The sequence below is a fragment of the Bombina bombina genome, chromosome 5, assembly GCF_027579735.1.
Source record: "Bombina bombina isolate aBomBom1 chromosome 5, aBomBom1.pri, whole genome shotgun sequence".
In the NCBI taxonomy this organism is placed as follows: domain Eukaryota; kingdom Metazoa; phylum Chordata; class Amphibia; order Anura; family Bombinatoridae; genus Bombina; species Bombina bombina.
This window is the reverse complement of record NC_069503.1, coordinates 840,142,818-840,154,965: the sequence shown is the minus strand read 5'-3', so window position 1 is coordinate 840,154,965 and position 12,148 is coordinate 840,142,818. Positions and strand designations below refer to the sequence as shown.

General features: G+C 37.4%; 1 protein-coding gene across 1 annotated transcript in view; it reads left to right on the top strand.

Moving 5' to 3' along the window:
* The first annotated feature begins 5,877 nt into the window (after window positions 1–5,877).
* Window positions 5,878–12,148, top strand: part of ESCO1 (establishment of sister chromatid cohesion N-acetyltransferase 1) — a 253,023-nt gene continuing 246,752 nt past the window's right edge. The window contains exons 1-2 of the mRNA XM_053714970.1: window positions 5,878–6,114; window positions 9,544–11,519. Of these exons, the coding sequence (XP_053570945.1) occupies window positions 9,546–11,519 (1,974 nt within the window). The 5' untranslated portion in view covers window positions 5,878–6,114; window positions 9,544–9,545. The remainder of the gene's footprint in view (window positions 6,115–9,543; window positions 11,520–12,148) is intronic.

The window sequence follows — 12,148 nt, the reverse complement described above, 5'->3', positions numbered from 1 at the left end:
AAAACCTATCACATCCACCAGGGAGACCAATTGTCTCGGCTCTGGGTTCCATCACATCACCATTATCTCAATTGGTTGATTTCTTTTTACAACCATTGGTCAAGAATATGAGATCGTATGTCAGGGACTCCATGGATCTTATTGGCAAGCTTAAAGGCTTTAGGATGGAAGAGGAGTGGATCCTGGTAACAGCAGATGTTAATAGCCTCTATACGGTTATACCCCAACAAGAAGGCATCAAAGTGGTAGCAAAAACTCTGAGCAGATATCCGTATGTGGGAGCCAGCACATTTCCTATTACAGATCCTTGAGCTAAGCCTGAGGCTTAATTATTTTAAATTTGAAAATTCGTATTATTGCCAAATAAAGGGAACCACCATGGGTTCGAATGTTGCCCCTTCATTTGCTAATCTTTATATGGAAAACTATGAGGAAGAGATCATGAAGGTGTTCCAGAAAAAAGAAGTCATCGTGTACCAGCGTTATATAGATGACCTGTTCATTGTTTGGGGGGGGGACCAAGGAATCCCTACAAGAATGGTTCAACCATTTAAACGGGTTGAACCATCCCATCCAGTTTAAGATGAGCTGCAGTGAAGAGAAGGTGGAGTTCCTGGATCTATGTATCTTTCGAGATGGCATGTCTGTAGGAATGACATTATACCAGAAGCCTACAGATAGGAATTCAGTACTACATGCACATAGCTGCCATCCTACATCACTACTAAGGGCTATACCACGGGGCCAGATGACAAGAGTAAACAGAAATAATAGTAACTCTGAGGTCATGAAAATACAGCTACAAGAAATGGCAAAGAGATTTTTTGCTAGGGGCTACAAATGGGACTATCTCCTGGAATGCATGAAGGAACAGGAAGATCCCAAGGAGGGACACACAAGGGATGATTCTCAAAGGATGACATTTGTAACCAGATACTGCCCAGATATAAAGAACATAGGACAGTGTCTAAGGACCCACTGGCATATCATCAAGGATGACACAGTTCTTCCATTTGGCAAATGGGGAAGTCCAAGAGTGGGGTTCAAGAGAAACCGCAATCTGAGGGACCAACTGGTGATAACAGATCCCAAACACTGTTATGATAAAAAAACCTGGCTATCCTCGAATAAGAAGGGATGCTATCGTTGCAGTGGTTGCACTACCTGTCATGCGATGATTCCGGGGCCTAATTTTCGTCATCCTTACACGAATGTAACCTTTAAGATACAACATTATTTGACCTGTACCACGACATATGTGGTTTACTTAATCAACTGCCCATGCGGTTTATTCTATGTATGGAAAACAGTGGACGACATCCGCACCCGCATGGCAAACCATCGGTCAACAATCAGAACAGCCATCAAAAACCACGGGAGTGAACAACCGGTGGCACACCATTTTGCAACTAGTGGACACAATGTACAGGATCTAAGATTTAAGCTCATAGACCATGTCCCCATTCCCTCCAGGGGTGGGGACCGGGACAATAAATTACTGCAAGTAGAATCCAAGTGGATCTTCCGCCTTAATACTATACGCCCAATGGGACTGAATGTGAACTTAGATTGGCATTGTTTCATATGAACAATTGGAGAACCATATGGAATTCAAGTGGATGCTTATGAATAAGACAGATTAGAAGACAGATTGTATGACTTTATCTTTTGAGTTCCACCTATGAGAGTTGACGATCCATTCATCCCTACATTTAACCTCTCTATTTTGTCACTTTGTCTTGTTGTTTCACTTTGGGGTTTGCTTCTGTTCTCTTGCTTATTCTTGTCCTTTTCTTTTTTCTTTGCTTATTTATTTATTTTTTTTCCTCTGGCTTCTTTTCCTCTCTGGCTTCTTCTTCTTTTTTATCACAAGGGGGTGGTCTTGGCTCTCTTTGTTCTTCTTTGTCTGTGATCTTTTACTCTTTTCTATCCTCTTTATCTGTAGTTTGCATTTTCAGTTTATTGTTTAATTTGTGGTATGATATTTATTTTTATTTATTTTTAATTTCATTTTTTATATATTTTTTTATTCTCATTTTCATTTTTATTTTAACTTTCATTTTTCATCTTCATCTTTATTTCTATTATTTTCACTGTTACTTTTTTTTTATTATTTTTTTTTGTATTTATTTATTTTTCTGTAGTTATATTTTTCTCATTTTTTCATCTTGTTCTATGTGATATGTAGATATGTAGTGTTGAGGCTTTCTCAGCACTATGTTGGCGTTTAACTTAGAGGTTATTAAGATTATGTATATGGGGACTTCAGTGAGGGACTCACCCATGTAGTATGCATACAACTGCATATATAATATAGGTTGCCTGGAGTTATTCTGACCTAGCATTTAATTCACACGGTTATTGGGTAATGCTGGGCTGTGCTCCCAGTATGCATTGTCAGTAAGGGCATTCTCCCTGCCGGATCTAGTCTAGCAGTGTGTAACGTCACCATGACTACCGGGTACTTAGTACAGCGTGGAGTCACATGACGTCATCACACTGAGCCGGCTGTTTGCGTCTCAGATGCACATCGTGCGGCCACGCTATTATCCCAGGCGTGCTTTGTTTGTGCTACGATTACACATGAGAGTGGCTCATCAGGTGGGTTTTTTACAAGTTAATAGGGCTGCGATATAATGTACTTACATATTGGTTTGATATATGAGCCTGAGGCTGTAATCATAGTCGCATTGTCTTATCCTGTCTGTGCCATACAAGGAAATATGAATACTCTGCTTACACTCTATAGTACATAATAATAACTAGTTAAGGTCTTGTACCTCTGCCCATGGTATCTATTACATTATCCTCTAGTATTATCTGATAGAGACATTGTAGATTAGATTGTTTAACCAGTTGTTATATTCAGACTTTCCAGGGGGCTGACAATCTGCACTTTTTACATACACTTTGATACAGTCACCATCACACCTGTTTAGGGATACAATATATGTGTTAGGGGACACACAGATATTTATTTATTTCACTTATTTTGAGAGTATGAGAATATATATGCTATTCTCCTTATATTTTTAAACCCATCAATATGATATGTTTCCACTATACCTGTGTGTTCACTATATATGGTAACTTGTATAGATTGCTCTATAATATAAGCTTGTACACATGTGCTTTGATGTAATGCTTAGTATGATTTTTAAGATGATTTTAATTATGTTTGAGTGTGGATAGTGTATAGTTTGTTTAATAGCATTAATTAATGAGTAACACTCATCACATGACTAGAATGTTGTTGAGGATCACTATGGTAACGGTTTTGGCGCAATTTTCACTGGGAGGGGTTTGTTTGGCTTTATATGTCCAGTCACTTGCAGTTTGTTTTTTGTCTGAGGAAGGGGAGTGTGTCCCCGAAACGTCACGCTTATTAAAGTTTTTTTTGAGGAAAAGACCAGTGAGTGCCTTCCTTTACCGTGTATATTTATCTGCTGGCACCCTGACATGAAGATTCGAAAGTGAGAGTGCTCTCTATGTACTCATATATATATATATATATATATATATATATATATATATATATATATATATAGTGAAATCAGTGGCCCAATGGTTATTAACCCTTTGAAAATATCAGTTACTTATTCAAAAATGAGAAGTACAGCACCTATGCCAGGGTTGGCATCAATTTATGTGCCCAAAACACCATTGGGCCAGGCTAAAAACAATTGCATGTCATGGAGGGGGGTCTACCCTGTATATATTCTTAGTGAAATCAATGGCCCAATGCTTATTAACCCTTAATATCTGTTACTTATTAAAAAAATGGCGATTACAGCACCAATGTCAGTGTTAGCATCAATTTCTGTGCCAAAAACACCATTGGGCCAGGCTAAAAACAATTGCATGTCATGGAGGGGGATCTACCCTGTATATATTTATAGTGAAATCAGTGGCCCAATGGTTATTAACCCTTTGAAAATATCTTACTTATTCAAAAATGGTTATTACAGCACCAAAGCCAGTGTTGGCATCAATTTCTGGGCCCAAAACACCATTGGGCCAGGCTAAAAACAATTGCATGGCATGGAGGGGGATCTACCCTGTATATATTAATTGAGAAATCAGTGGCCCAATGGTTATTAATCCTTTGAAAATATCTGTTACTTATTAAAAAATGAGAAGTACAGCACAAATGCCAGTGTTGGCATCAATTTGTGTGCCAAAAACACAATTGGGCCAGGCTAAAAACGATTGCATGGCATGGAGGGGAATCTACCCTGTATATAATCATAGTGAAATCAGTGGCCCAATAGTTATTAACCCTTTAAAAATATCTGTTACTTATTCAAAAATTAGAAGTACAGCACCTATGCCAGGGTTGGCATCAATTTCTGCGCCCAAAAACACCATTGGGCCAGGCTAAAAACAATTGCATGGTATGGAGGGAGATCTACCCTGTATATATTTATAGTGAAATCAGTGGCCCAATGGTTATTAACCCTTTGAAAATATCTGTTACTTATTCAAAAATGAGAATTATGTCGCCTATGCCAGGATTGGCATCAATTTATGTGCCCAAAACACCATTGGGCCAGGCTAAAAACAATTGCATGCCATGGAGGGGGATCTACCCTGTATATCTTCATAGTGAAATCGTGGCCCAATGGTTATTAATCCTTTGAAAATATCTGTTACTTATTAAAAAATGAGAATTATGTCACCTATGCCAGGGTTGGCATCAATTTCTGCGCCCAAAAACACCATTGAGCCAGGCTAAAAACAATTGCATGGCATGGAGGGTAATCTATCCTGTATACATTCATAGTGAAATAAGTGGCCCAATGGTCATTAACCCTTTGAAAATATCACTTATTTAAAAATGAGAATCAGAGCACCTATGCCAGTGTTGGCATCAATTTCTGTGCCCAAAACACCATTGGGCCAGGCTAAAAACAATTGCATGTCATGGAGGGGGGTCTACCCTGTATATATTTATATTGAAATCAGTGGCCCAATGGTTATTAACCCTTTGAAAATATCTGTTACTTATTCAAAATAGTAATATTTGTATTGGTACCAACGTATGCCCTTTTTTCCAGTTTGTATATCCAATTGTTGTATAAAGGGATTCCACCTCTGTGTAACTACATTCTATGAATCATATTATTATTTAAATAAAACCTATATTTTTATTTTAAAGCCAATTTAAAGCAGTCTGACATAAAAAACTGAATAAGAAACCAACTTCCATGAATAAGAAACAGAATTTCACGAATAAGAAACATCTTGAATAAGAAACCAACTTCCTTGTCGTAGTCTGTGTGGGGTTATTATTTTTTATTTTTTTTAGAGTTTTTACTATAACAGATTTCTGACCCATAGTGTGATAAACGTAACAGACCTCACGTAGATATGATGACAGCTCTGGTTGTTACAAAAACTCGGTAATCTATTTAGAACAACATGCTACCCACCTGACTTGCTGGCTTTGTACACAACCAATTTGTAGCCACTGTTGTATGTTATAATGCGGCAACAGTATCCCGATTTGCCGCACTGCCCTAATAATGGTCACTCAAATTCAGTACCCCCTTTCACCTGTTACCTTTGCAACTGAACAACGAACACATAAGACGCGGTTGGACTGTGCACGCTTTTATTTGCCAGTTAAAAGTGTCTCATGCACGCGATATAAAACAGCTCTATAACGTTTAAAACACCGTACTAGTCCTAACATCACATAAACTACTGAACTACTCTCGTCTCCCCGTGTGCGAAAATAAATAAATATATTGCTCAGTTGCTCACATAAAAAACCTGCACTTTTTTAGAAATCCAAATCGAGGCGTGACACGCATAGATTGGGAAGGAAACTCGTCTGCGTATCTGGTGTATTGCGCATGCGTGTGGTGGATTTACTACTGCTTTGCTTTCTCGCCGCTCCTCACGGGAAGTTTCTTGTGTTTTTCCAGATCAGCGATATACATCTATGCATAACCATAAAAACGGGGCCGAAGGACATTTACCAAGTCACTAAGTATCCTTATGTCCCGGTGGCCCTGAAATATTATTTCGCTCTGATGATCTGTGGTCTTACGAAGGAAGCAGGGACCGGATGAGAAGGGACGGTCAATACGACTGTTCCCCTTAAGGCAGGTACGACACCTGGCAATGGATGACAGTTGATTTGCGGCAATCCCTGTAATACCGGTGTCCCAATTAGAGTAATCTGAGGTTTATTTTGGTTGACCAGTATTATTTGATAGTAAAGAACTACATTCACCCCAGCCCGTTTGTTCTTTGGTACCTTAGAGTCCTGGATTATTTTGCCCAGTGCATGGATAATATAATTGGCATCCTAATTTTTACCACCTTATATAACAGTCTCTGAGCTTAAAGGGACAGAAAACCCTAAAATTGTATTTACTGATTTGGATAGAACATACAATTTTAAACAACTATCCAGTTTACTTCTATTATCAAATTTGCTTCATTCTCTTGTTATCCTTTGCTGAAGGAACAGCATTGTACTACTGTCAGCTAGCGGAACACATCTAGTTAGCCAATCACAAGAGACAAAATGTGTGCAGGCACCAATCAGCAGCAGCTCCCACTAGTGTAGGATATGTGCGTATTCTTTTTTTCAACAAGGGATACTAAGAGAACAAAGCACATTTGAAAATAAAAGTGAATTTTAAAGTGTCTTAAAAATACATGCTCTATCTGATTTATTCCAGTTTAATTTTGACTTTACTTTCTCTTTAAGGCCCAAAGTGACTTTTACAAGTCACAGTAGCCTACAGCTAGGATCACTGCACATAACAAGTGTTATTGGTTTGGTATATCATCTGAACGTGGTGCTGACCATGAAGTTATTTTCTTGTATATGTACAAGATATCTCTCTTCCTCTTTGACCAGTACGCTGTGGAAAAGTATTTTACTTGATGTTAATTTAAAAAAAAAAGTATTTTCAAACAATTTAATGAGGTAAAATCTCACACACAGTACAAGAGAGGTATTGCCACTTTCCTATACCAAACGAAGTGCTTATTTCCCTTGAGTAATTTAAAATAGGGCCTTAGCAATCAAAGTTGCCGACAGCTAAATGTACTTTTTGGCTCCATATTAGTACCAGGTTTCCATTGAAACATTTTGCACAATGCGTGCAGACTGCCTTGTAGGGCAAGATTTATCACAAGGAGAATGCCCCTATCCGGTTGCGTTCTCGCTCATTTGAGCCTGCAACTGATATTTATGAAGCAGCAGTTTAAACCGCTACTTCATAAACTCTCTGCAAACTGCAGTTGGTGGATGACAATTACCCTGGATTAATTCGACCTGGGTGATTGACAACCCCTACTCTCACGCAATTGATTTTTTTGAAAATCACACCATAACAAGTTTGTTTCGATGGTCACCTGACTTTAGATGAAAAAAATGAATGTTGGTGCCTTCACTCCTTGCCTGTAATCAGCTAGAGTGGGAAAGAAACGGTAGTTAGTTGCTTTGTTAGGAATTTGGTGTTTTTTGAGCTGGTAGAATGATTTGGTTACCTAATAAATAATCAAAGAATTTATAGACAAAGCCATAACTGGCGAAATGTGTCATGGAAAACCGGGGAACTAAGAGGGATATTTTTATTGGGCTACTCTGTGTATTACCAATCTTTAGAAGGCTGTTTGTCAGCTATCCTATATTCTGGTTAACAATAGATCCAGTTAGCAGTAAATAACAGGCTGCAAAATAATTCTTTGTATATTGGTATTTAGAATTGTTGCGCTTACAATTTAACGTCACACGTAGTGATGTGGTAGCTAGTTAAATAGTGCATAGAATGATAATCTTATTTCCACGGTAGCAGTGTGCTGCTTAAAGGGATATGAAACCCAATTTTTTTCTTTCATGATTTAGAAAGAGCATGGAATTTTCAACAATTTTCTAATTTGCTTCATTCTCTTGATATTTGTTGCTAAAAAGCATATCTAGATAGGCTCAGTAGATGATGATTGGTGGTTGCACATAGATGAATCATGTGATTGACTCACCCATGTGTGTTGCTATTTCTTCAGCAAAGGATAGCTAAAGAATGAAGCAAATTAGATAATAGAAGTAAACTGGAATGTAGTTTCAAATTGTATTATCTACCTGAATCATGAAAGACAAATTTGGGGTTTAGTGTCCCTTTAAGTAGGAGTAAAACGTTTGTACACTCCATTTAACAAGTTATATTTGTGTGAAGTGAGACCATAATATTTGACTGCACATTATGCTACACAGTGCAACAACACTGTGGTAACAATTTAACCAAAATAGGAAGTGTTGCTATTTTGTAACCATCATATAATCAGTTTGATTTTTACATGCTGTGCAATCAGTATTAGCATTCAATATTATCACGTAAAGTGTATGTGAGGTCCTATTATGCGATGCAACAACATAATTTTCTGATATTTATACAGCGTAATACATAAGTGAGATTGATGAAGTTGCTAGTACCAGCCAGGTACAAGTCAACATTCAGATATAGAATGCATTTTCTTTATTTATTTTTTGTAGAACTAGTTGTTTGTAAATGCATAAAGGGAAATTCTAGCCTATGTGCTTATTCTTTTCACACTCCTTTGTTTAACCCTGTGCTGAAGGGTTAAACATATAGGTAAAGTACCACTCGGGAGCCACAGAGAACTGCTTGAACTAGCCAGTGAACCGGTCGGCAGCTGCAGCTCTAGGAACTTAGAGCAGGACTTATTTATCTCATTAACACCTTTGCAGGGCTTAACACACAGAGTTGGAGCCTCAGTAGTGCAAAACTTACATGTTCTAATTAATTATAGCATGTATGTTATGCACTTCTTTGTCCCTTTAACTACCTTCCATCCTGTTGTTTAGGTCCTATAGGGGGATCAGAGCCAGACACTGATAAACTTTTGTTGTTGGCAAATGGCTTAATTGCCCACAAATACAACATACACTTTTTTTTTTTTTTTTTTTTATTTTTTTTTTATTATTTCTAACTGCGTTTCACCAGCAGTTTCACAGAGCTATCTTGTTTCTTCTGCTTGTCTTTTAAAGAGACATATAAAACCCAATATTTTTCATTCATGATTCAGACAGAGCATATAGTTTTAATCAACTTTCCAATTTACTTCTATTATCTAATTTGCTCACTTCTGTTGGTATTCGTTGTTGAAAACCATACCTAGGTAAGCTCAGAGCTGGGAGCTGCTGCTAATTAGTGGCTGCACATTTATGCCTTTTGTCATTGGCTTACCAATGTTTTCAGCAAACTCCTAGTAGTGCATTGCACCTCCTTTAGCAAAGGCTACCAAGAGAATGAAGCAAAATGTATAATAAATGTAAATTGGAACATTGTTTGTATGCTTTATGTGAATCATGAGAGAACATTTTTGGGTTTCATGTCCTTTTAAGCTACACCAGTCTGTCCATAATATGGAAACTTTCCCATATGAACTCCATTGAAATTTAGTTTTAGGATCTTGTGTTGTATGAATCACCACTTTGTGAAACATTTTTATATTTTCAGCAGTTTTTAGAAATTGATTAAAGCTGCTTTTGTTTTGCAGTGATGGCATCAAAGAAAAGGAAGGCCACGCTGCCTGGAAGTCCTGCAAAAAAACAGAAGCTTGAAAAAGACAGCAGTCGTATTGCAATCAAGAAGAGAAATTCTGTTTCCAAAGCAAGTCAGTATTCAGTAAAAAATAAAAATGCACCAAAAGTCTCTGGGAAACCAAAAATATCTGTAAAGAAAGCAGTTAAAACACATTCACAGTCCTGTAAAAATAAGGATGTACAGAAAAGAAAAAAAAATGAGCCGATGAAAATAAGTTCAGTCAGAAATGTGCCTGCTAAGAAAACCGTATTAAAAATTTCAAAAGAGGTTGCCAATTCCAAAAAGAATTCCCGTAAATCCACACAGACAAATTCAAAGGCCTCTAAAAAAGCTCAGGCCAGTGTTAATAGGCCGGTTTCCAAAGGAGCTACAGTAAAAAATGGAAAAGCTTTTAGCAAAAGAACTAAAAGCCCTTGCAAAATCCCATCTTCAAGTAGACCTACAACAGGCGTATCAATGAAAAAGCCCAAATCTAATGCTGTAACTAGAAAAAGTGGTGGCATTCCTGTGCTTAAATCGGGTAAAAGCATAAGAAAAGTCCCACCAAGGGGTTCAAAATTAGATAATGGGAGTGGAAAAAAGAAATTAAAAGAAAACAATTCTTCCCTAGTGCGAGAGTCTGCGAAAAAGAAACAAAAAGAGCCAGAGATTCGTCTGTACCTGGATGACAAGTCTAAAAAAGTAGTCAGAAATACACGATCTGTTACTCAGGGTGCTGGAAAGAAATCACAGATTAGCAAATTAACTGTTGTGGACCCCACAGGAAACTGCAAGTTGAAAGTAAACAAGTTGCCAACTTGCAAAGCAAACAAAATCAATAGCCATCATAAGGCATCAATGAAACCATCTCCGCTTTCAGATGCACCACAGTTCTCTAAGAAAGGTAGATATAGAAAGAAGAACAAAGGAGAAGAAAGTCTTGTAACCATGGCCAAAATTTTAAGAACAAGGACAAAAGTACAAAAGAAAGAAGCAGCACAGAAAAACAAGCAAAACGATGTAGCTAAAGACAAGGCTGGAGGAACACCTACATTATCCATAAACCCTGAAAAGAGGGTAGACACCACTGTTGCTACTTTACGTCAGAGCAAAAGTTCTAATCATTTAGAAGACTCAAATGCAACATTAATTAAGCAGATATCTGCACATGCTAAAACTCCAAATCCAAAAGCGTCTGCGAACACATCAAAAAAGCACAAAGTACCCCGCTCTGAACTACTTGACAAGAAGACAAAGAATAAGCTAAAGCAGAAAACTGTACTGTCAAATGCAAACAAAAATAAACCAGTTGCTCCACCTGAAGATGACCCTAAAACCAAAAGAATAAGTATTTTGGATTTATGCAATGAAATAGCTGGAGAGATTGAGTCTGATACAGTGGAAGTTATAAAAACCTTAGCAAGCTCTTCACACAATCAGAAAGAGGATAATGTCTTAGGAAATAATGAGAGCACACCACTTGAAACATTAACATCAAGTCAGACTGAAGAAAGCACATTAAATCCATTCAGAAGTTTCTTTCCAAGCAGAAAATCTTTACCCAACAATTGTAAGTTGGATCAGAAAATCAGTAAAGCAGTCAAAAACTCTAAATGGAGTAAAATCAAATTAAAAAAGGGCAATAGCTTTGGTCAAATTCAATTACCAAGAATTCACACAGAGCTGCCCAATCTTGACTCTTTTAAAGCTAAATCTAAAGTTGTACAAATAGAACAGTCCTCTTCAAGCACAATGCAGTCCCTAAAAAGTGTAAATAATGTGCCTGATTTGCTGTTACCAATGAACATTCGAGAATGTAAACCAAGAGAGAGGGAAAAGCCTATAACTCTGCTAGATGCAGGCCAAGGAAAAAGGTGTGAGAAGAGAGCTGCAGAAAATGGCTTACTGGAAAACCACCTAAAGCATGAGCTGGTAGCTGCTTTCGATGAGGTAATTTTATTGTAATTTTTTTTAATAACCATTGTTTGCATTTCATTTCAATAGAGTCCCAAAATGTGTTAAAGTGAAGGTAAACTTTGATGAATGAAAGCCCGGTTTTTAAAAAAACTATTAAAAACAGGGGCACTTTCATTCTTCAAAGTTTAGAAAGCAGCCGTTTTGATTAAAAACCTACCTTTTGTTTTTTTCACAGCCAGAGCATCTTCCCCCACCCGGAGACCCTCTCTTCACACGTCATCAATGACTAATCCGGCTTCCTCCAATCACAGCATGGCCTCAGGCAATGACTCCCCTGGGGGGAAAGCCGTGATTAGAGGAAGCCGGATTAGTCATTGATGACGTGTGAAGAGAGGATCTCCGGGTGGGGGAAGCTGCCCTGGCTGTGAAAAAAACAAAGGTAAGTTTTTTTTTTTTTTTTTTTTTTTTTTTTTTTTTTTTTTTGTTTTGTTTTTTTTTTAATCAAAACGGCTGCTTTCTAAACTTTGATGATTGAAAGTGCCCCTGTTTTTAATAGTATTTTTAAAAACCGGGCTTTCATTCATCAAAGTTTACCTTCACTTTAACTGTGTTTCTAAAATTTATAAAAATGAAAAAAGTATTACAATTTGTGATAAACAGGG